General features: G+C 51.7%; 9 protein-coding genes across 9 annotated transcripts; 5 read left to right on the top strand and 4 right to left on the bottom strand.

The window, feature by feature from the left end:
- Positions 1-258: 258 nt before the first annotated feature.
- Positions 259-5631, bottom strand: NUU61_009294 (GTP-Rho binding exocyst subunit SEC3; the record flags this gene model as incomplete). The annotated part of the gene is made up of 4 exons (XM_056659819.1): positions 259-1192; positions 1245-2347; positions 2405-5319; positions 5490-5631. 4 exons carry the CDS (start codon positions 5629-5631, stop codon positions 259-261), a joined length of 5094 nt encoding a protein of 1697 aa, XP_056508112.1.
- Positions 5632-6286: 655 nt separating this feature from the next.
- On the top strand, positions 6287-7620 carry NUU61_009295 (nucleolar and coiled-body phosphoprotein 1 family protein; the record flags this gene model as incomplete). Its single annotated transcript, XM_056659820.1, has 2 exons — positions 6287-6331; positions 6397-7620. 2 exons carry the CDS (start codon positions 6287-6289, stop codon positions 7618-7620), a joined length of 1269 nt encoding a protein of 422 aa, XP_056508113.1.
- A 610-nt stretch (positions 7621-8230) lies between these two features.
- Positions 8231-10132, bottom strand: NUU61_009296 (F-box protein; the record flags this gene model as incomplete). Its single annotated transcript, XM_056659821.1, has 1 exon — positions 8231-10132. The coding sequence occupies one exon, from the start codon at positions 10130-10132 to the stop codon at positions 8231-8233; it is 1902 nt and encodes a 633-aa protein (XP_056508114.1).
- An 888-nt stretch (positions 10133-11020) lies between these two features.
- Positions 11021-12715, top strand: NUU61_009297 (cytochrome P450; the record flags this gene model as incomplete). Its single annotated transcript, XM_056659822.1, has 2 exons — positions 11021-11349; positions 11407-12715. 2 exons carry the CDS (start codon positions 11021-11023, stop codon positions 12713-12715), a joined length of 1638 nt encoding a protein of 545 aa, XP_056508115.1.
- Positions 12716-15775: 3060 nt separating this feature from the next.
- Positions 15776-16437, bottom strand: NUU61_009298 (mitochondrial 37S ribosomal mS37 domain-containing protein; the record flags this gene model as incomplete). The annotated part of the gene is made up of 3 exons (XM_056659823.1): positions 15776-15874; positions 15955-16034; positions 16179-16437. 3 exons carry the CDS (start codon positions 16435-16437, stop codon positions 15776-15778), a joined length of 438 nt encoding a protein of 145 aa, XP_056508116.1.
- Positions 16438-17546: 1109 nt separating this feature from the next.
- NUU61_009299 (DnaJ family domain-containing protein) lies at positions 17547-19192 on the top strand (the record flags this gene model as incomplete). Its single annotated transcript, XM_056659824.1, has 2 exons — positions 17547-17915; positions 17993-19192. The coding sequence occupies 2 exons, from the start codon at positions 17547-17549 to the stop codon at positions 19190-19192; spliced, it is 1569 nt and encodes a 522-aa protein (XP_056508117.1).
- Positions 19193-19515: 323 nt separating this feature from the next.
- Positions 19516-20358, bottom strand: NUU61_009300 (uncharacterized protein; the record flags this gene model as incomplete). Its single annotated transcript, XM_056659825.1, has 1 exon — positions 19516-20358. One exon carries the CDS (start codon positions 20356-20358, stop codon positions 19516-19518), a length of 843 nt encoding a protein of 280 aa, XP_056508118.1.
- Positions 20359-21031: 673 nt separating this feature from the next.
- Positions 21032-21290, top strand: NUU61_009301 (uncharacterized protein; the record flags this gene model as incomplete). Its single annotated transcript, XM_056659826.1, has 2 exons — positions 21032-21098; positions 21166-21290. The coding sequence occupies 2 exons, from the start codon at positions 21032-21034 to the stop codon at positions 21288-21290; spliced, it is 192 nt and encodes a 63-aa protein (XP_056508119.1).
- Positions 21291-22594: 1304 nt separating this feature from the next.
- On the top strand, positions 22595-23851 carry NUU61_009302 (uncharacterized protein; the record flags this gene model as incomplete). Its single annotated transcript, XM_056659827.1, has 1 exon — positions 22595-23851. One exon carries the CDS (start codon positions 22595-22597, stop codon positions 23849-23851), a length of 1257 nt encoding a protein of 418 aa, XP_056508120.1.
- Between the last annotated feature and the right edge of the window lie 369 nt (positions 23852-24220).

The raw sequence follows: 24220 nt of genomic DNA on the forward strand, positions 1-24220 counted from the left end.
CTCAGCCCTACTCGAGCCACCCGCTGAAATCCTGGACGATTCATGGACATCTCCACCAGCAACGGACCTGGCACTGACATATTTGGGTAAAAAAAATCATATTCATATGATTGCTATGTGTTGGTGACAATAAAAAACCACCATGACCCGAAACGCCTGGCTGTGATGCCCCGATGCTCCCAAACTTCATACATGGTACATCATCCAAATGTCCATAATAATCAACAATAATAGAAATTAAATGCGCTTTCAAAACCATCATTTTCGGAACATCGAAAGCGTGTCCTCCTTACGCCATTCCAGGTCCAGTTGACCTTCATAGACGGTGTCCACGATGCGCCGGGTGCGGTTGTACACCTCCTCGTAGCGCCCCTCGCATTCGCGCAGTACCTTGAGGACTAGGCTTCGACTAAGGCCTGGATCGTCGGCATCACCAAAGTGCTTCTCGACACGCTTCTTGAGCATTTCGATGCCTCGCCGGATTTCCTTGTTGTCGTAAGACGAAAGCACCTTCTTGGCCACCATGCGGGAGTGGCTGGAGCGAGTTGCAATGTCTGTCGGGTTGCTGTTGGCTGTCTGGAGATTCTCGACGGATTGGATGAAATCGAGAAGTTTGCCCAGCGGGCGGCGAATGACGGCATCGAGATAGAGCCGCATGTGCTCTTGGAAATCCTGGCGGGCGCGGTCCGACCAGCGTTGCAGCACTGGGGTGTTGTGCGCGTCCACCTCTTCCATGTAGTGGTTCATGTTCTCGATGAGGAGGATGTGGTAGTTCAGCACTTCCTTATCCTCAGGGTCGCCCGCGGTAGCATTGGCAGCCACACCCGCAGGTTGCCCGGGCGCTTCCTTGGCAATGAATTTGAGCGACTCCCACATGGCTCGGTTGATGCGTTCGTATGCATCGTTCACGCTGACCCGCATGTCGCAGAACTCGCCAGAGGGTCCGGTCAGCATGTTCTCAATGACGGTAGAGAAGTGTGGGAAGATTCGCATGAAAGAAATGACACCCTTCCGCTTGTTAACTTTAACCTTGGTGTCCTCGATGCCTCGGATTTGCTCTTCCACAAATCGGTTGAACAGCCCCATAAGGCGAGAGTGGAGCTTTTGGAGGGAATGGAGGATGAATTCTTGGTTGGTGTCGTCAAAGTCAGCCATGGCCGTTTCTAAGGCAAACAACATCCCAATTCCTTGCCTAGAAGATGGTTAGTTAGACCCCACAAAACCAGCGCGAAAGTGGTACATACAGAGGATCGGCCTTGATGGCCCAGTCCACGATACCCTGCATATCATTGGGCCAGAATGAGTAGACCTCATCCATGATCTGCTCAACTCTCTTGGCCATCACACGGTCCGGGTCATGCGACTGCTTCGTAGAGAATTCTGGACATTTGCGGGCTTCCGGATGGGCCGATGCAACAAGATCCGAGAAGTCAGTGGTGGCCAAGGAATCGAGGTGGAAGAACCGTATCACGAAATTCTGTTCTTCCGCCATCATGTTCAGAGACTCCCGTAGTGTTCCAGCGAAAGCCTCGCATGGCTCGACCTTGCCCTTCTTCTTCTCGCCTGGAGCCAACCTAGCTCCGGCCGCAGCTCGGACAGTCTTGCCACGTCGTACGGTCAACTTCCGCGCAGCCATAGTGATGCCCTCAGCTTCCTTCTCCTTCTCTTGGTGGGTAAAGAGGAGTTCCTGCTCCTCTCCGGTCGGCTTGCGGGCTGTCTGTTTCCAAGCCAAATTATTGTCACGGAATTCGTTCTGGTAGGATGGTTTAGACTGTTGTTCGTAGAGACCAACAAGACCATGCCATTCCGCCATACTGACTTCTCGAGCAAAAAGCATCAGCGGGTTGTACATCCAGATTTCTCGGCGGAAGTGTTGTCGCGCTGAGCTGTCCAGCTTCATAGGATCTTTGGAGCTACGTATCGTAGCCTCGGCCCGTTTTTGTTCTGCCATCTTGAAGGCGAGACCCATGAATTGCTTCAGCCGATGCAGGAACATCATGGCCGCAGAGCGATACTCTTCTTTCTTCTGCTTGATCGCACGCATCTGGCCGATTTCTGTGTCGGCGTAGACACCGACACTAGAATCAACCAAGCGCTTCTTATTTTGTCCAAGGTCAGAATCAATCATGAGCATGGCCTTGTACAATGTCGATAGCGCGCTTTCGGTGCCCTGGAGCGCAGCAGTGTTGCTGAGTGAAGCTTCTTTGAGAGGTCGCATCTCGAAGGAAGAAATCGACAATGTCTTCAAAAGATTCTGAAGCTCATTTTGAAGAAGCTTCTGGTTTGCTGTCTGCACCTGCAGTCCTTGAGACTGGGCCTCGATGTACGCCACGTCCTCGTTAAGAGTCTAAAGCGTTCAACAAGTTAGCAAGCTGCGGGCATGTCCACCAAGGGGTCCACTTACGTTCAATTCGTGTGAGTACAATGTCAGTAGACCATCCAGCTCTTCGCACTCTTCGATTGTCTTGTCAATGAGGCCGGCAAGCTGTTCGACTTTGCCTTCTTGCTGTTCAAGATTGCCCAGCCAGCTGGTTGCCTCGACGCGGCCTATCTCCCGGCGAATGTCTGCCTCCAAATCCTCGATCTTCTTGTCGTCGCTCAACCGTCCGCTCCAGCCCAAGTCAGTCAGGATATCATCGAAATCAATGCCGCGTCCATCAAGAACACCGGGATCAATCCCAAGCGCTTGGCAGTATTTAATCGTGTTATCTTCACGGCGTCTTCGGCGACGGCCTTGTCCTGCCGGGGATGGTGTTCTTGAACGGGCTGCCCCATTTGCACCGTCTGTTAAAGAATCGTTGACCTCCTCGGCAGCCTCCGGAGCAACGACTGGCTCTTCAATAGCCGGATGTGTGATTTCAACAGTGGGTGCTTCGGGAGGTGTAGATGGAGCAGGTGCTGGCAGTTCCTTTTCTACTGTTTCTGTTACTGGGCTCTTTGGAGGCTCATTCCCAGGTCTGGAGATGGACGGGGCAGGAAAGACGCCAGTGATTCCATCTGCATCGGTTTCCTCGGCCTTTTGCTTCTTTGCGGCAGCCAATAATCGCTCACCAGCTCCACCTCGTCGGGGTTTGAAAGCTCCATAGGCATTTGCAGCTTTCCGGAATGCGCCGGCAACATCTTTGGACGACTTTGGCTTCACCATAGGGCCAAGCCCCGGGCGATGCCCCTCGCTTTCTACCTCGTCGTCATCAACTGGCGTGGGTGGAACAACCGGCGGCGAGTCTGTCGTGATTTCGCCCATAAGCTCGACATCTTGGACCGTTTTAACATCCAAGGTCGGCTGAATGCCCGGAACTGGCTTCACATCCTGGACCGGCTTCACCTCTCGTGCCTCCTGGATGTCTGGGTCCGGCTTGACATCCTGAGCTGGCTTCACCTCTTGTGCCTGCTGAATCTCTGGGACCGGCTGGACATCCTGAGCGGGCTTCACTTCTCGTGCCTGCTGAATTTCTGGGTCCGGCTTGACATCTTGATCGGGCTTCACCTCTCGGACCGGCGGAATATAATGAACTGGCTTCGCATCATGAACTGGCTCAATATCTGGGAGCGGCTTGACATCATGAACCTGCTTCACCTCTCGGGCCGGCTCAGTATCATGAACTGCATTCACGTCTTGAACAGGCTTGACATCTCGGGCTGGCTGAATATCTTGAGCTGGCTCCACATCTCGAGGTGGCTCAATAGCTGGGAGCGGCTTCACCTCATCGGGAGACTTATTGGATTCTTCAGAAGCCACAGTGGCTGCTGTCACGGCTGCTGCCACAGCAGGGTCCAGCATAGGCGGTGGCGTCTGTTCGTCTGCCATGAATGGTGCGATTGGCTCGGGCCTGGCGCTCGCAGCGGGAGCAGGAGGAAGCTTTGAAGCAGCTTGATCTTGTGGCGGAGGCAGCTGGTTGGCAGGGGATGGTTTGTCAACGCCCCCATGATGGAGCGACTTTTGACCAGGGCTGGGTGCTGGACTTGGGGCTGCACTTCGGTTTTCACCGGCGGAGGACCCAGGCGTGGTGGGCCGAAGACTATCGATGCTGGGCTTGAATTCGGGGAGCTTGGTTTCAGATGGCTTGACGGAAAGTGGCGGTGGTTGTGTTTTCAGGAGTCGATCCTCATCCCGGGAAGATGATGGTCGAGAATAGTCGTAGACATCAATTCGAGCAGGCCGAAGACCATCTGCGCTACGCTTAGACTCTGGTGCCATGGGCTCAAGAGCTGGGGGTGCCAATGCTGGCCGCTGTGGCCTCGGCAACCGCTCTTCTTCTCGGGATGAGGACGGCCGGGAGTCTTCTGATGCGCCAAAACGACTGGGCCGAAGACCATCGGTACTGGGCTTGGGCTCTGGTGCCCGAGCTTCAACATGCTTTGTGACAAGTGGTGGGGGTTGCGCTTTCGGGATGCGCTCCTCGACCCTGGAAGATGATGGTCGAATGGCTTCTGGAATTTTGATGTGGCTGCTTGGTTCCGGCTCTTTGTTTCTCGGTTCTGCCGTTAAAGCAGCAGCCACCTGAGGCTTGGTTTCCGCGGCGGGTCGCTCGTTCACACGGGGTGGTGTTTGCTCCCGCTGCCCTGGAGCAATCATGGAAGGGCCTGAGGAAATTGTCGAAGAAGGGATTTGGGGAGGTCCGAATGGAGAGGGCGCTGGCTTGGATTGCCCAGTGGATGGCCGAGGCAGTTGTTCGCGGCTTCGTTGGGGTCGAAGGACTGGCACCGGGTCTTCAGATGGCTTCCGCCTGACGTCTCGAGGTGCGTCGCGACTGGGGTCGCGACTACTGTATGACGACTGTGGTTGTGGTGAGGGGCCCTCTGAGGGCGGAGCAAGGCCAGCGCCCCTTGATGGAGGAGGTGCTGGCGACGAGGATGCCCCGCTACTACCTGCGAGCAGCTGACGTTCCCTCTCATCAAAACCGACAAGATTCGGGACCTTCCCCCCTGTGTATTTCTTGTAGATCTTGACCAGGCTTCCAATGAAAAACTCCTTTTCCTTGGCACTTCTGGCATGCCAGTAGTAGGGCTTTCCTACTGTGACCACAAAACCGAGGTTCGACGCCCATTCCTTTTGTTGTTGCTCCGCCGGCGTTCGAGGCACAAAGGCGTTGTAGGATTGAATTGCAGATAGGTCATCGAGCATCCAGGTTTTTCCAATTGAGAATGTTCCATCATTGTTCTCGCGAGCCTTGTGCATCCGAACCCTGCCTGACCTTCGGACGGAAACGATGATGACGCGGGCCTTCTTGGTTTCGGAGGACGCGTTTGGCGGGCCAGGGGCAGAGGGATGCGCAGCATCCTCCGTGATACGCACGTGTGTGATATAGGACTCGACCACTAGAATTCACATAGCCATTAGCGGTGCTGACTTCGCTTGGGAGGGAAGCCATTCGGCTCGGGGGAAGGCTGTAGGAGGACAGGCTGCAGCGCATCGTCATCTGCCTCCTATGTTTGGAGCCAAACTGGAGTTGCAAAGGGTTGAAGGAGAAACTGGCATATATACATACATGTTCCGTCGTTATCCTTTTTCGAATAACAACTTTGGACGATCCGTTTCTTCTCGTCCTCGAATTTCTCGGCTCGGGACATGGACCCATCGCCCGCGCCATGGCGGGTATCTCCGCCGCGAGGACGATCTCGACCGTTCATCGTTGTGTGTTTGGGTGGGAGATACCAAGATCGTTCAGGTAATGCTCAAGATCAAGGGGACATGGTCGGATGGAACGGATTGAGATCAGCAACACCAAGACGAATCGCGCAGTGAGGTAATTGATGGCCGAGAAACCATGCGAGATAGGCGGTTAGGCACAGTTCCCCAGCAAGCTTGCAAAGGGGGGAGATTTCGATGTCAGGCAAGAGGATGGGGGGAGTGTCATTAGCTCATCACTCTGTTTGGGGTTGCGGACACTCGGGCGGAGAGCTCGTGGGAGCGGGTTATCGAGTTGATCCGGCTCCAGCCACCAACGTGGAGATCACTAATTGCGGAGAAAAAAGAGTCGATTTTTCCAAGCTACGCGGGCTGTAAGAATGGAATGGTCTTTCTCTTCGTTGCAGCTTCCTGCCTCAGGTTGCTCCTGCCACTTGCAACAGTGGAGACACGTGACAGCCTAAACCTATTTAGAACAGACCAATAGGAAGACGTGACAGGCTGACCGCCTTGCGTATACTTTTTTGACTTTTTTTTTTGTTCCTGGCAGTCGCTCTAAACAAGTGCTTCCTGTACCACTGCCGATTCATTCCCTTCTTCTATCGTGCCTGTATTGGAACAGTATCGGTATTCTCACTCCCACTCTCAGGCACCATCATGGCCAAGAATTCGGCTCCCGTGAAGAAGACTTCGGTCAAGAAGGTACGGTATTCTAGAGATGCAACGATCTGCATGAGACTTTGGCTGACGATACTCGCGTTCTACAGGCCGAATCTACCACCAACGCTGCCACTGTACCTCCTCAGCTGGCTGCTGCTGTCGCAGCCTTTCTGACTGACAATGGGTTCTCTGGCGCCAGCGCGGCTTTTAAGAAGGAATTGACGAAAAAGGGCCAGTCCTCCACTGATGTGCAAAATATCCCATCCTTGCTGGATCTCTTCCAGACTTGGCCAAAGACCTCCAGCACCAAGGTAGCTGCTAGCTCCGACTCTTCTGTCTCAAGCAGCAGCTCCGACAGCGAAAGTGATTCCAGCTCTGACAGTGAGAGTGACTCGGACATTGAGATGGGGGATGCTCCTAAGGTTCCCTCCAAGGAACAAAAGCCCGCGCGCTCATCCTCTCCCTCTTCGTCATCTTCCTCTTCAAGCTCCGACAGTGATGCGGATGATGAGGATGAGGACGAAGCTTCTGCTGCTCCTGCCCCTGCCAAGTCGACTGGTGTGAAACGCAAGGCCGAGTCCAGCAGCTCATCTTCCTCGGGCTCTGAGTCCAGCTCCGACTCTGAAGACGACATTCCCCAGGCCAAGAAGACCAAGATTTCCCCTCAGAATGATCCCAAGTCTTCCGAGTCCGACTCCGATTCGTCCAGCTCTTCCAGCTCGTCCTCCTCCTCTGGCTCCTCTGATTCCTCATCTGAATTGTCTGATTCCTCTGAATCGTCTGATTCCTCCTCTGAATCGTCTGATTCCTCCTCTGACTCGTCTGATTCCGAAAAGGAATCCAAGAAGACCGGTGCCAAGGCCCTGAAGCAAGCGACCAAAACCCCGCTCCCTGCGTCGGATTCTAGCGACTCTGACTCATCAGATGATGACACCGATGATAAGGCTGGAGGTGTGTCAGTTGAGCAGAACACTTCCTCGGACACGAGTGCCACTATTGAATCTTCGCCGGAAACCCAACAGCTGGCCAACAAGGCTTTGCAAAAGACCCAAACCTCATCATCAAGCGCCAGCCCCATCCCCGGGAACGAGCCTGCCAAGAAGAAGCACACGGGCACTCGTCCTACCCCACTGGCTGCCCTGAGCCAGCTACCGCATGACCACCCGTCAAACGACTACATCTCTTACGCCTATGCGGACCGCGCCTACAAAGATCTGTCGATTACTCGCGGAAAGGGCTTCACAAAGGAGAAGAACAAGAAGAAGCGTGGCTCGTACCGTGGCGGGCCGATTGATATCTCCGGAGGCAAGTCCTTCAAGTTTGACGACTAGAGGCTTTGCTTCGTTCTCTTTTTCGATATCTCATAATATGCACTTTGACTTATCCGTTTTCGATCCAACGCCACAAACGGAGATGTTGATTCTGTGATTACGAGTGGCCTGCCCAGAGCTTGCACGTTGATTTCTTTTTCTTTGTTTAGATTTACCCCGGTTTTGTCTTTGCTGCTTTCGGCAGCGGTGGTCTTGAGCTACGGTCAACAATACAAGACAGATCCCTTTTCTCTGGTTGGTTCTCTGGCATGGTCATTCTGCTCTTCACTCGGCGTGGCGCACACGGAGCTATGGGGAAGGGACCCAAAATTTGCTTGAAGTTTTGCTCGTTCATATTAGCGTACCCAAAAGTTTAATAAATTTTAGTATCATTTGGATACTTGACGGTTTATCACCTCGAACGTCCACATAGCTCTGCCTCTGAAGGTTTCAAGAAGATCATAACATTAAACATAAACATGTACTATCTAGTCTAATGTCTTGTCAAACCCAGACAACTCCAACTATCTACCACAGGCAAATCCAAGAGTCTATGAAATAACCATAGCTCATGCCAGTAAAATCCCAAGAAAACCGAGAAGAGAAAGAGGAGGAAGAAGAAGAAGAAGCTCTACTCATCTCGCCGCCTCCAAGCCCCAGGTTCTTCCAAATGTTCCCACCGCGCATCCCAACCCTCAACGAGACGATCACCTGGCTCGACAGACCAAAACGAGCGCTGATTCCGTAGCTTCGAAGTCGTAGTCAGGTCATCCGGATGCGGGCGTTCATAACCCGCGAGATTGAACACCTCCCCCGAGACATCTGGCAATGGCACCGAGCCGGTATTGACGCCTAGATCGAGGTTATACTCGTACCACTCCTTGGCGGGACCGGTCAAGTCATCGGTGGACGCAAAGTCCAACCGCACGACCCCGTCCACAATGCCGGTGTAGACGGTGGACGAGGACGGGGAGGGCGAGGACATGGTATAGATAGGCCCGCGGTAGGCGCCTCGTTTGCGGGGGCGAGAGTGGTGCTGGTTGTGGTTCTGGTTCTGGGGTGGGAATGTGGAGGGCGGTTGGTGGGAGAGGAAAATGGAGATGTCTTTGCGGGGATGTTGGAAGGGGGTAGTAAGGGTAGCAGCGCCATTAGTATAGACTCCATTGGCAGGGAGGTTTTGGGTGTTTGTAGACTTTGCAGGAGGAGCTTGGGCGTCCAGGTAACTGTATGTGTTGCTCATGCGGAGGTCGAAGATCTTGAGGACTGCGTCGCCTCCGGCTCCCGCTAGGAACCGGTCGTGGCCGAAGGTGTGCACGCTGTAAATGGGATTGATATCTGTGGTATCTCTATAGGTTGATTCGTAGGGGTGTGGCGAGCGAAGGTCATGAAGCCTGGAGAAGATCGTCAGTTTGGAGAAAGGGATTGGGATATAGAACAGTATTTTGGGCTTCTCGTACCGGACGCTGCGGTCGCCCCACGCAGCAAGAAAAACATCGCCTGGTGAGCCACCTAGGGCATGTTGGTTCAGAGGTGCAATGGCACTGACATTGGCCTTGGCCGTGTTCCCAACCCGTTGCTCGAGGTCAAGAGAATCCACACTAATATCCCGATACACGGAGACCCCGTCTGGAACGAATGTCGAAATCGACAGTGAATTCCCTGTATCTCCAGTTCCTACCGCAACGAGCGACGAGGACAGCAACTTGGAGTATCTGTTCCGTGCGCTCAGAGCTTCGGCTCGGAGCCACACGAACGGCTCGACCTTTTGGTCCTCAGTTGCCGTGTGGTAGAAGGCAATAGATCCATTGCCATAGTGAGCAGCTAGAGTGGGTTCTGTGCCATCGCTGAGATCTGTTCGATCGAGTATCAGGCCATATGTTCGGAATCTCTGCTTATATTCATGACTCGCGTCTTCCGGGGAAATAGCAAGATGGACGATATCGCCGAGCATTCGTCCAAAGACAAAATGCTCCGTATCTGCCCCTTTCCGACCATGATCTGGCTTCAGCGCATGCACCCCTAGGATATCGTCATAGCTACTGGTGTGGTCGGTATCATCAAGCACGAACCAATTCTCACGCGCTTGGGCTCCCGACTGCTTCACCCGCACCACGAGCTGGCTGGCCGCACCCCAGGCAAGAACCTCCTTTCGATCCGCCCAGCAGGCGCCATTCCACGTCTCATACGAGTCAATGGCGGCGCGGTACCCCAGAGTGGGGCGATCAAGCCGAGTAGCCTGGTGAGAGCCGATCTGGGCTGCCGTTGGTGGGGGCAGCACAAACCGGCCGATGATGGCTTGGCGGTCCAGGGCCCGGGATCGTGCTGTTAGAGCGCGGGCGGCATCTTTCCAGAATGGAGGTGTTGGGGTGCAGGGAAAACTGCTTTGAACGAATGCCCGAAAAATGCGCGAGTCTTCGGCGGTGATAATCTCATAGAGGCGATGACAGGTCTGCGCCAGATGGGTCAATGCATTGGCCGTTGGCAGAAATGTTGCGATATGGTAGATGATTTCCGAGGGTAGCTCGGAGAGCATGTTGGAGATCAGATATGCTGCTGGACGTTTTCCCCGATCTTCACCTTTCTTTTTGACCGTGCACCGCGTGAGTTCAACGTGGGCCGTGGGGCATTGCTTAGTGAGTCATGGAGAGCCCGGCGAGCACTCCCCGGCTCATAATTGTAGATTGATGGAATTGGGGGTGTATGAAGAAGAAGCGTGATATACAAGTCTCCAAATCGAACCATTTTTGTTGACTGGACGATGTTGAAATGACGTCAGGGCATTCGATCGTGGCAAATCAAAGTATGCGAATGGCGCGATTCGGACTATACGCACGCTGAACAAACAAAAGCCATCGTTTCTATTGGACCGGATCAAAAATGTCTTTTTTATAGGCCGTCGATCTATTAAGGGAAAAATTCTAAGAATAAGTGAAGTTATTTCTGAGACAGGCCAATGCCGGAGATTATAGTTGGTTCTTGTGGTTACCTCTGATCAATGCATCACTCTTCATTTTTTTAGTATATTCGTGTCCAATATATCATACTCGATATTGGCAAAAACAAAACATATAAGGACAATAAAACAGCCAACGTGGGTAACCCCGACAAAACGTTATGTCATTGTAGCTTATCTCGCTTATCATCGCGGGGATGCGCAAGCAGAAAAGTAATAAGCGCATCCTCGTTGGACAAGAACATCTACCGGTTCTACTGGTGGACCTCAGGACCTACCACCCAAGAATCGGCCTCTGGATCTCGGCTGTCAGGCAGCGTCCCTCAAGCGGGGTCTGTGAATCAATTACCTAACTGCTGCCAACTGCGGAATTGGACCGGAAGCATAAAAGAGTCCGTGGGGTTGTACATTGCAGCTCTGTATTCCAGCACCCAAGTCCAGCGTTTTGCAAGACTCTCAATAGTCAAAATGGCACTCTCCATCACAACGCTGGCCGCACTGGCTGTCGCCGTTCTCGTCGTATACAAAGGCATCATTTACCCCGTCTTCAAGTCGCCGCTGTCCAAGATCCCCAACGTGCACTGGAGTGTCCCCTTATCTCCAGTATGGATGCTCTGGAAGCGTTTTAGTAGTCAGAACAATCGAACTATCCAGGCCGCGCATGAAAGCCTTGGTCCGATTGTCAGACTCGGACCGTCAGAGATCTCTATCAACTGCGTCGATGGAGGGATCAAGTCGGTGTATACCGGCGGGTTCGAGAAACATGACTGGTACCCACGAGTTTTTGGGTCGTTTGGGTGGGTGATATCTGAAGCATGCTTCACCTAGTATCTCCATGGCTAACGAACCCATAGAACCGTTAGCATGTTCACCATGACCGGAAGCAAAGCTCACTCAACCCGCAAGAGGATGCTGTCAAATATCTACTCCAAATCGACCCTACAGACATCACCTCATCTACGGGTGGTTTCAAATGCAGTCATCTTCGGCCGCCTCCTCCCTATTCTCCACGAAGCAGCGACATCTAACCAACAGGTCGACGTCCATGATCTGAATCAGGGACTCACGATGGACTTTGTCTCCTCGTATTTATTTGGCCTCCAGAATGGGACCAACCACCTGCAGGATCATTCGTTCCGCAAAAACTGGCTCCATCTGTACCTGTGTCGCAAGCCCTATGAATTCTATCACCAGGAAGTGCCGCATCTGTCCGGGTGGATGAAGTGCCTTGGTATTCGTCTGATCCCCAAGTACTGTGACGACGCCAATGCCATGCTCGATGCCTGGGCCCTTGATCTATGCGACAAAGCCGAGCAGTCACTCACGTCCACGGAACCAGGAGTGGAGCCCGTTGTCTATAAACAGTTGAGACAAAGTCTCGACAAGCATTCTTCCAAGGAGACGGGCTCCAAACCAGACCGCGCCCAGCAACGACTCGATATCGCTTGCGAGATGTATGACCACCTCACTGCCGGTTACGAGACCAGCGCTGTGGGCCTCACGTATTTACTTTGGGAGCTCTCAAAGCACCCAGAGGTCCAGAGAAAGCTTCAGAAAGAGTTGTTGACCCTGCAGCCCCCGATCTCCTATTCTGCGTCCACAGAGCTACCGCCTCCAAAATCGATTGACAGTCTGTCATTGCTAGAAGCAATAGTCACCGAGACACTGCGACTGCACGCTCCCATTCCTGGTATTCAGCCGCGGGTAACGCCGTATCCGTCGTGTACGTTGGCCGGATACGATGATATCCCTCCCAACACGAGGGTTAATGCCCAGGCTTATTCACTGCACCGCAACCCGGACGTCTTCCCTGCGCCGGAAAGCTGGCAGCCAAAGCGATGGCTCGTGGACGAGAACTCGCCGGTTGATCTTGAAGAACGGCGCCGGTGGTTCTGGGCTTTCGGGAGTGGAGGGCGTATGTGTGTGGGGAGCAATCTCGCACTGCAAGGTATGGATGTGGAAAAGAAGTTACCTAGCTTTGGGGTTGCAATGGTGCTGATGGTTAAAACAGAAATGAAGCTGGCTGTGGCTGCGATTTATACCAACTTCCGCACCACTATTGTCGACGATGAGAATGTGGAAGCAACTGATGCTTACACGGTGAAGCCCAGAGGAGACAAATTGATCCTGAAATTTGAGCTGGTCGGGGCGGGCCGTGAATAAATGGTGCGAAACTCACAATGGACAGACCACGAGAGACGAAAATGCCATCGGTTCATTTTTAAAGGATTCTTAAAATGGCAGACAGGGGTTTTATACTGTACGGATGCGCGAATCAGCAAACTCTGATCATTCTTGGGTGCGAAAGAATCAATCCAGTGTCACGGACTCGGAGTAGAGTCAAAATCTTGGATGCAGGCCATCAACTTGACTGCGGAAGAAACTGGAATCTATCATAAGCGCCCGCAGGCAATGGTGATTAATATCCATATTAGCCTCATCAAAAGCCTTGATCAGGGTGCGAAGATATTCAAAGATCCGCCCAAGTCCTATGAAAGTTATTGACAAGTTCAAAAGCCAAGGATAGATACACATATAGTTTATTCGATCTATGTCCATCCATTCTCTTATATTAGTACAATCGTCGAAAACAGTTCGAAGCTCATATTCCGAGTCTCCAGTCAGTGAGCTCCCATCACTCGACTGAGCTGAGTGGAAAAGGCTACCACAAGAGCGCTTAGAAGTTCAGAGTAACTGCAAAGCTACTACATAAATTTGCCGGTGGGTTATCTTCTTTTTCTTTTTGTTTTCTTCCTTCTCCCCGGAATGATATAAGAAACGCTACACCAACAGACGAACCATAGTAGCAGTCGCCCTCGCCTTACTTTGGACATTTATTCCGGCCTTCTGACTGACTTGCACCCCTAGTTCCACTAGTATGTTCCTTGGCATTTTGTAACACGTTTTTTGTCTTTTACTTCTGTCTATTCACTTGAGAATTGCTTGATTACTTGGAATTATATGAGAACGACAGCTGTATCGTGGTCTTCATCTTGCTTGAATTGCCTAAACCTCTAAAAGATAATATGGCTTACAACGCCATACCCGATATTGAAATATTCCAATATTTCTTAAACTGCTAATATATTCTGGTTTCTCTCCAAAGCTCGAGGGAAAGAATAGAATAGTCTCGGTGTGGATTGCACTAACGAGATGCACTAGAGATCAACCTTAGCATACTTATAACGGACAAATATCAGTTTGAGTGAACGATACCTTAGCCACATTCGCATCCCGAAATGGAGCAAACGCAAGAAAGTCCGTCTGCGCAATCGCCGTTCTGTGGAACACATTTGTATCCTTTTCCATGGTCTCCTCTTTTAACGACAGGCGTATCGACATCGGCACCTCTCGGGTCGAGAGCCGCGGCGGAGGCAAGGGTTGCAAAGGCACCGAACGCAAGGAGATTGAGAAGCTTCATTGCGATAAGATATCGAGTCTGATTGAGATATTGAAGAGTTGGGGAGTTTGAGAAATCCCTGGCGAAGATAATAGAAGAGCTGAGGAGCGAGCATCGACCACATATTTATATTCATCTTGCCTCCATTACCCCAATTCCTCCCAGAGAAGCTGCAAGAAAATCCCGCAGCGTTATCTCGCTACATGGCCTTGACGTCAATGTATAATGGGGGATATGGGGTCTCAGGAGATGCCTGTTAACGCCCGTGGAATGAGGGCGAGACCCACTATGATCTTCTATGCTGGTGTTCCTCCCAAACATCGTCGTACTATATAGCCCTAACCATACAAGCCAGCTCGTTGCCTTTCATGCTTCAACTTGAAGATATGCCAACTTACTGAGGACATAGTCTGTATCTGCTGATATCTTCATACGAGATTCAATCAGCGGGACTGGCATGGCGAACCCCAGAGAATATCTCCGCACCCCGCAGAGAATGAAGGGCAAAACCACGAGGCTCCGCAGTGACATCTATGGATATGCTGGGGCCGCCCCGCCCCATCTTGACGGTCAAGTCAAGCTCCCCCCAAGCCTTCGCTTAACTTTCCTTCGAAACTGAGCCGGCTTAGGTTGAGCCGGGGCAAGGTGTTCGGGCGTCCTCAATTGCATACATGTTGTTTCGGCAGCCCCGTCTTGACCTCGGGGTGGATCCAAGCCGCCCCCGAAACCTCAATCAACTTTTCCAAGGTTCGCTTAAAAGAAAAGATACAACCTTGTAATGGCCCTGAATGAGGTCCTATGCATCTACAAGGCGTCGTTCAATTCTCCATTCAATATCGTTGATGATGTCTCTGGGGCTATTGAGCTGCAGACTATTTTTGGTTCAGATGTTCGGAATAAACTGGGGCAATCGAGACTATAATCTTGCTCTCTCCAAATTGCCTCCAACATTAAGAGAAAAAAATGTCTGATCCATAGTTATTCGCCCCCAGTGTGCCTTGCTTGACACGTAACCACACGATGTTGTTGTCAACCGAGGGCCAACAGGTGGCAGTGTACGCGTGTATATCTTACCAAGGGCTTTTTTGACCAATTCTCGTCCGGTTAGTATGTCACACTTGGGCTTTTGAATATACCCCGGTCCGCCAGTCGAAATGAATAAGAGCTGTAATTTGGACATACAATCTTGCTTTATAGCGTATCTCGTCAGAGCTCACTAGTAAAAAGCTTGTCTTGCTGTTTACGTGGATAGCCATAATAAAGACCAATTTCGGGATTCTGTTATCTGATATTCCTTAGATTGAATAAAACAGGCATGAGCGATGTTAGCGAAGATGAGATTCGCAAGAGAAAAATAACGGAATTTGAGACAATATAAAAATAGCTAGTTTGGCCGTATGTACGTAAATAGAAGTCAAACCGAGGGGGGGTTCTAGTGTTCATATTGAGATCAGCATTCTATTCCACGAGATCCTTCGAGAAACACAAGGTTTCCAGACGGAAAGATTTAGAAGTAAGATACACTATGTTGAGACGGTTTGAAGGATATATTAACACCTTAGATCCAAGCTGCCCATTAAACTTTTGTGTGCTTACTAGAGCAGCCTCTTTTACAGTCATATCTTCGGGCTGTACACAATAAGCAAATAAAAAGTACCGATTCAGTATAAGAGCCAGAGACTTGATTACCCCAAAACTCGTTATCAAAGAAAGTCTTGTTTGTGAATGAATCTAACTGTATTGTACAAGAATTTTGGATTTGAAGCCGAAACGCCGGATAGCAGTACATAGTATAGTGACTTGCTTCTCTCGAAGAACCCAATTTAGCCCAGGACACCCTCCTTCTTCCGCGGCGGGATGACCTTGGGGTACATTCTCCCCAGATGGTAGTTGACGGTGTTATTCTTCTTCTCTGACTTGGTCTGCATACAAGAATAAGAAAGTCGTTAGTGATCATCGGGAGAGCCAAATGAAGGAGCGACAGGAGCAACGAGCAACGTACCGTGCCATCCATACACTTCCGCAATTGCATCTCCATAGCGGCGCATCCTTCAGTGCCATATCCCTGAGAGGCCCAGCAGTCTAATGGCAATTAGGTGTCAGCAAACTTCTCGCAAAGGAAAAAAAAAAAAGGACAACGTGAAGCCCCATCCGGAATTTTCGTCGCGGTTCGGTGGGGGCAATTCGGATGTTCAGAGGCTTTGCGCAAGAGACAGGAGGACGTACTCAGCATTGACGACATCACGGTCACACACGGGTTCTGTTCTTGTTGGGTATTCGGTCGCTTGACTCGGAGGAATCTGATCGTGTCTAGGCGCATCGGCTTGAGCTTGGTCGAGACATTGCCTTTGGGTGGCATATTGGCAGAGGATGAGGGATTCAGCGACCGGAAAGCGCTGGAGAGGAAGGAAGGGCGGACGGCGTGCTGCGATGATTTCGTGGACCAGAACGGGAGAGCCCATGTCGGGATCGGATTCGAACCCATGATCACGTCCACGTGACCCGATGAGCAGGTACGGGCAACATCGGCAACTCCGACACCAAACTGCCTTGTCTGGATAACAGCCCTGTATCGTCTATCCAGAGCTAGCACAAATGATAAATTCTCAATTTCTCTCAATCGATGTCTATATAGACTCTACATGCTCGTACTCGCTTTTGTTCATTTGCATTGTTAACTTGTCCCCTTTCTCTCAATTCAAAACCAAGGAAGCTCTCGAACTCGTGCCGAATATCTATGGGTCAGTTTTGAACATAGTTTTCTTTATATTGAGCTGATTGTGAAACGAAGACTCGAAGCCCAGCGATGATCTTTTTTCATACTCTTCCGGGCGATTCCTCTACAATGAGCAATCACGTCTTCGCGAACGACATGTGCGATTTGATGTCGCCGCACTTCAACATTCCATTGCGAAACATGTTGGCCATGGAAGCGTCAAGAGCCTTGTCAAGTTGAGTGAAGGTGGTTTCAGTCGTGTATTCCTAGCCACCATAGACGATGGCTTCAAGGCAATCGTCAAAATCCTATACTGGATATCTGTTTCGAAGGTGTATATGACTGCTAGTGAAGTCCCAACTGACATTCGTCCGTTCCAAGGGAGTCCCAGAAGTCTATGGGTGGTCTTCTACCACTGGAAATGCGGCTGACGTTGAGTACATCATCATGGAGTATGCATCAGTGGTTGGTGGGGATACTCGCTAGTGCAACACGACCAAGTATCAGAAAAAGGCCTTGGTGACGGGCATTGTCGATATCGAGAAAAAGCTGCTTAACCTACTTTTCGCTTCTGTTGGCAGCCTCTATTTCAAAACCGACCTCCCTCGTCACTTACAGTGCCAGTTGTACCAGCCAAGCACACCGGACGAAAATCGAGATTCTGAAACCTACTGTCAACATCACTGAGAAGTCAGACGGCTGATAGAAAAAATGTAGGAACGAAACGAAGTCCATGCATGGGCCGTTTTGAACTCCGCGGAAGTGGCTGACATAAGCATCTTTTTCATCCCAATCGGGTTGCCACTGCGTTGGTCGACCTCGTTCACTCACTGTTCTGTTGTGGTGCACTTGCAATCTGCCCCTTGAAGTCATCGGATATGACAGGGAGATGCATTTATATCTCACAGCTGCGCAATGCTTCCTCGCTACATCCCCGAAGAGCTTTAATAGCTCCCGCTAGACGGTTCTCAGCATGTCCGCGGACACAAACCGCGTCCTCTTCCCCGCCCAAGACGGAGGAAAAGGACAACACCAAGAATTCGAACGATGACGAAAAAGAGGGCGGTATGACCCGTCGGCTGGCCCAAATGACTGAGGATGCGATGCTGGAAGGCGGACGGTCGGCGCGGCGCAACATGGAGCATGCGGGGTTCTCGGAGGAGTTGAAGAAACAGCTTGAAGAGCGCGTAGCGGCAGCCTCATTCAAGAGTGATCATGCCGCTGCCCACTCGGTTGTTGATATGCCGGTGCGTATCCACTTCTAAGCCTTTTGAACCCAATTACGATCAACCTATGATTGATGCATATTCTTCCTCATTCACAGGCTAGCGCTGGCCAGGGTTCTCGAGATATTGCAGCAGCCCCCGCCTGGACAGGTACAGAGAGCTTTCGTGACTCGGCCCTGCGCATGCTCGACGACGCAAGCAAACCCATCCGAACCCCCTATAAGATTCCCCAACCGGTCAACCTCCAACCAGCCCCGAAACCCAAGCGATCCCCAGGCGAGCGGATAGCCGAAGCGAAAGAGCGCACCTCGACGTACACATTGAGCCAGAGCCCCGGCTTCTCTGAAGAAGAGCGAGAAACTATGCGCCGGGAGATGAGGGAAAAGTTAACGCCGGGAGCACACTCGATGCCCATCTCCATCCAGGGCCTCTCGTCGCTCGCCAATGAACGAATTGAGGACGCAATTGCTCGCGGCCAATTTAAGAGGATCCGTCGGGGCAAAGGAGTCAATGTCGAGACAGACCAAAACGCTAACAGTGCGTTCATTGACACTACCGCATACTTTATGAACAAGATGATCCAGAAGCAGGAGATTGTGCCGCCATGGATCGAGAAACAGCAGGAACTAGCAGCTGAAACCAGTCGGTTCCGGCAACGTCTGCGCGCCGAATGGAGGCGGCACGCGGCGAGGCTGATTGCGAGCAAGGGCGGATCGTTAGATGCGCAAATGAAGCTGGCGAAAGCGTTCGCCGCTGCAGAGAGACGCCTGGTGGAGAAGACCAAATTCGAGGCTTCAATGCGAGGCGGAAATTCTGCAGCCCCGGATGAAGCAACCGCCAGCGAAATTAATCAGGACGGTCGAATTGTTTCCCAAGCCGGGAGGCGAGATGAACCGGCTGAGGCGGAAAGTGGCCACGAAGATTCACTGCCACATCTCCCGCCATTGCGAGATCCGAGCCACTTCGCCATGGAGCGTTCATTCCATGAACTTGCCGTGAAACACTTGAACACCCTTACGCGCTCCTACAATCTCCAGGCCCCGCCGGCGGCGCATAAACCCTACGTTAACCTCGACCGCGAGCTCAACTCTTGCTTCGCCGATGTGGCGCCTAGTCTGGCCGAGGAGATCAGACGGCGAGCGACCGAGCGTGCACGGAGTCCGTCACCAACTGTTCCGCCTCCCTCGGCGAGTGTGCTCGGTTCATTCGGCACGGGGTCGTCAGTCCGGGTGTCCGAAGAGGACCAATCCAAGGGATATGGCTTCAAGGAATTTTGGCGGGATTTATTTTCCAAATAGAGAGGCTGTCTGGGCTTACTCTAACGTGTACGATATGCATGACATCGGCCTCAACCTGGCTGGATCCGGGGATGCCCTGTCATTCCGTTGATTGATGACTGCGCCAGCTACTTAGACATGGTTGCAAGTGCATCAATGTATATGAATATATCCTGTTTTGACAAACAACGAGTGGGACTTTATATGAATAGTGACACCATCGGCAGACAAAACGCCTCTAACCCAAAACAAGCACAATGTATACCCTTGTCCACGCAGATTGCTGATCAAGGATGTCGCCGGACGATGTCGACACTGGGTTCTGCAGTAGACTTTCGGAGTTGTTATTTCGACTCTACCGCTTGGTACGGAGGAGCTGGTGAACGAATCTCCGTCTCATTCTCAGGTGGTTGGCTGTGTTGAGTGGACATCGAGGGAGTTTCCACAGCACTCCCACTCTCGAGCTCGACTTCCGCAGGCCGCCGCGATAACTTGAGGATTCGGGATCGAAAATACCACAGCCCAGCAGTCTCGAGACATCTCATAAACACGAGCATGAATATGAACATCCCACAAGTAACATTGAGAAAGGTGGTCACATCCGTTTGCTCCGCGCCAGCGGTCAAAGCAGGTAAGCCCAGAATGATGAGGCCGAATGTGGCGAGAGAATATAGGATCGTTTTTTTCACGTAAGTCCCGAAAGCTGTTTTCATCGTCTCGATGTCCGTCGCACACAGCGGGGTCCTAGCACCCTGACTTCGCAGAGCCATGAGAATCCAGAGCAAAAATGTCGCGGCATCCCAGGTGAGCCGCAACAAGGTCAAAGCGCCGAAGAAGATCATGTACCCAATGCATATGCTCCATCCTGGGTCAATTCGTCGGAAGACATTGTAGTACCCCCCTTGTGGTAACACTTGCATCGGACATTTCACGCCAGTGCCAGGTTGGGTGTGAAGGGTGCCGTTCATGAGGTAGATATCGTCCCGCTTCAAGGGGATGATGAAATGGTGCCAGGGGATCTTTGGCCAGTTTCCCTCCGGCCATCCGGCCTGCTCTAAGTCTGAATCGCCAAATGGTAGTCGGGAAACGACCTCGACGTCGCCGACCCAGATCTCGTTGATGGCGTTGCCTGGCTCGTAGAAGTGGTCGGACTTGACCCCGTGGATGGCGGAGAACTTGTGGCCCATGGAATAAATTGCAGCTTGCGGTATGAGATGTGATCGGGCAAGAAATGTAGCCGTAATCCTGCGGAGGGGATATGAAGTTGAGGAGTCATTGTGGACGAAAGACGGGCACCTCAGCGAGTGCCTCCTGCCTTGAGAATTGATATGAGCTATTCTTGCCAAAATACTGTACCTCTCCACGACTATATCCATCTCATAGAAGTAGAATTAGCAGTAGACCGGTTTTAATTCAAACCTCAAACGTTCTGACACTCCACCCGTGGAGATAAACAGCGTCAAGCCCTGGCAAGGGGGATATCTACGTTGTGGTACTTCTGTTCCTACCGGGCAACGAGATTAGGCTGATGTGGGAAACACAACTTAATCAAACATCTAGGAGGATCAGCGATGATCGTCATTTTCGAGCACATCTTTCCCAACTCTGTCGCAAATCAGTGAGAATGACTCGCGGATCGAGATACTACAGACTCACCTCCCCCGTCCGCCCCCGGGGCCGGATTCCTGGCATCCCCTGATATATTGGAGCTTGTCTTACTGTAAGATGCGGGCCAAGCTCGGGCCCTACCGGTCGATCTCTCTTTATACATAAGGCTGGGCCATTATTCCCCTTTTTGATATTTTCCTCTTTCCATCCTCGACCTACCTTATTCATACTCTCTCTTCCCAGCCTGTCATAATGAAGGTTACGACTGTCTTCCTCGCTCTTGGGGTGGCGGCCGTCTCGAACGCCGCGGCTATGCCTGGTGAGTACCTGGTGGGAATCTATCTATTTGTGGTGATATAACACTCATTCTTCACTCGCTCGCTCAGCTCCCAAGGACGATCTCATTGGTTTCCCGCCAGGACAGAAGCCGCCGAGCCAAGGGAATGAGATTGATGCTCGGGATTCTCTCATTGGCGTTCCGCCGGGCCAGAAGCCTCCCAGCCAGAACTAGAGTTTCAAACGAAGCTGGGCAGTTGAAAAATCAGCTCTAGATCTGCTTTTATATTGTACACTAGTACCCTACATTCTATGAACCTCTGGTCTCTGTCTTTTCTCTAGACCCAATGGTGACGACCCGAAAACGCGATGAAAGAGATCAAAGTCTTGAATGGGAGTTGGTCTGGCGTCATATTGGAGTAGAAGATCCATGTTGTTGACGAACAACATTCAAGCTGATTGGAGACCGAGTTTATGCAGATCTCGATTAGACCTAGATTTGGGGCTATGAGAGAACACGCAAAAGGGATGTGAATGAAGCTTCTATAACACACGATCAACCGCACTGCCTAATAATTCTGGTCTATTTTACTAAGGGCATCCCCGTTTGCCAAGTGCCCTAAAGAACCCGTCATATCTAGCAACCCTTTGCAGTAGCCTCGGCCAGATAGAACTTGAATCACAAATTTATTGCTATCGATCTCCCATGGATACCCTATAGCCCCTGAAATTATGTCTCTGAATTCTAGATATATGGATCTCATCGATGCTTGGGTAAGAGGTATACTTAAGTCAGGCACAAAGTAAGGCAAAATTTATGTTAGCATCTTTTCTTAGCTAGAGAACTTTTGTCCCGAAGAAGAGATCCGTCCCTTTGATCTCAATTATGTTAATTGTCTATCTACTGGTTAACTTGACAGAGGGAGACGGAAGTCTTGAGGTCACAATAACCCTAAAACCCTAAGCTCGGAAAGGTGAGCAGGCATATTGGTCTTTTGTACTTGAGCAAAGGAAGGGCAGATTTCTTAGGGTAAGATGGTAACTAGCGAACGCTGGTTTTGGCTGTAATCAGAACTAGAACACCAAGGCTCATTGCCAATATCGTAGATCAATCTAAACTGCTTCCGTGGATATTCACTACAGACAGTAAACTTGACGGAATAGTAGATTGACTCACTCTTAGCATGTTCTAAGCCTTCCCTACCACTTTAGCAAAGTCTTTGACAGTTTTAGAATTATTAGGGTCTTTGCTTAGTATAGTCTGTGATGTGATCGACGACAGGCCCGCTCGCTGACTGGCCGCTGACGGGTGATGATCGTGCAGCCCCAGCGCTTAGCGGCGACCAACGACAGTCAGTCGTCTGCAGCCCCGCGGCATCTTCACCTCGTCACATCCAAGTCTCTGAGGTCTGTGGGTTCCCATCACTCAACCATGCATTCCTCCACTCGTGTGCCATCGCACATGTCGATCTCAAGTCTCCCCTTGATTTCTATCCCATCTCTCCTTTCTCTGATCCCATATATCCAGAGGTGCTGGAAATGACTACCCTGGTCGCGTTTCCTCTCGCATCTTCTTTTCTCATCGCTCTTCTGCTTGCCTGGGCAGTCCCCGTCCGTGGAAACTCTGAGACGAATACCAAACGAACGCCTGGTTTCAACGAAGCCTCCCCGCTGGACAGGCCACTCTTCGCGATCCAGATTGGTAGCATTGCTGCGGCCTATGTGATCTTTGTTGCGATCCTCCTAGCTCTTCTTCTCGTGGTCGGCCGACGACTGCGCCGGACAGTTCATTCTTCGAATTACTCGCTGCAGATGGAAATGATGAAGCCGGCCAAATTCGTCAGCATAGATCCCAGTCCCGTGTCTCCTATGTCGCAGGATCTTCACAGCCCAAGCAAATCAAGCGGGTTCACCAATTCGTGGGGTAGCCTGGCTAAAGGAGGAGGACCTTCTCAGCCATCGATTAACGGCAGTATGACAACTGTCGACGAGGCCGTGGTGGCCTCGGACCGACAACGGGCCCAAGACCAGATGGAGATGCTCTATGCTGCAGTTATGGAGCATGATGCCCAAAAGTCCACCGGGTTCAATGTCGCGGCGAAGGAGCAGGACTATCAGGCCCAGTCCCGGGATAGCCAGTACACTAACCCATTCACCGATCGCGCCTCCCGTGTGTCCGAGGGCTCGACCATGGGCCCGCTGAAATCGCCTAAGATGTTCCATAGCTCCCGCCTGTCCAAGCTATTCAGCTCGAATACCCGCTCCTCACCGGACCAGGGCAAACTGCGCTCCCCACGGTTGCCGGTTCGCAAGCTACCGATTTCTTCTCCTCTTGCCTCTCCGGATATGGCTACTCCTCATTCCTATGGACACGATCAGCCGCCCATGTCCCCGCGCATCTATCATCCGGGTCCTCCTCCGGCGACTCCCAACACCAGAGTACCGGTAGCTCCGCAAACCATGCAGCCTCCTGGACGCGCACGCCCTCCGGCCCCCCTGAATCTAGCCCCCCCGACACAGCCAACCTCGAATCTACCATTCCGTGAGGCATATCCGCTGCAGAGCGCTCCAGCAACGAAGACAACTATTTTGGAACGCCCCGAGAAACAACGCAATGGGCCTATCACGGGCATGCCCACGCCGTATAGTGCTTACATGCCGTTTACCCCGGTAACACCATTCACGCCGGGCCGGATGGTGAACAAGCGTCAGCGGAAGCGCGAGGAGCGCGAGAAAGGTCTCCGCGTATTAAACGAAGATGATATGGTCAAAGATGAGTCCGAGATCTGGGGATGATCTGGGATGGGAACTGGGCTGGAGTTTTCTTGGGGGGGTTTTGGGTCTTGCACATGGGCTTGATATTAGCCCTGGGGGCAGTCACTGTATACACTGGATGTATAGTTCTATTGCAGGTCACTCTATTTCATGATTTCTGTACCCGTGTCAATTCTGTCGTCCTATCTGTATAGGGAACCCGCTCTGGAAGATCTATTTGTTAGTCCCTTCCAGATGCCGAGTCCCCTTAATCGAAGCCTCCGTAAAATCTGCCCTCATGCCCGCCTTCTCCACACCCCCACGGCGACGAGATACTCTCCCTCACGACGGTAGGATGAGTCCCAGACTTTAAGACCGTCGACAGTCCTCGAATCCCCTGCAAAACAAAGC

Source organism: Penicillium alfredii (genome assembly GCF_028826965.1).
Source record: "Penicillium alfredii strain IBT 34128 chromosome Unknown utg000011l_segment0_segment0, whole genome shotgun sequence".
Lineage (NCBI taxonomy): Eukaryota > Fungi > Ascomycota > Eurotiomycetes > Eurotiales > Aspergillaceae > Penicillium > Penicillium alfredii.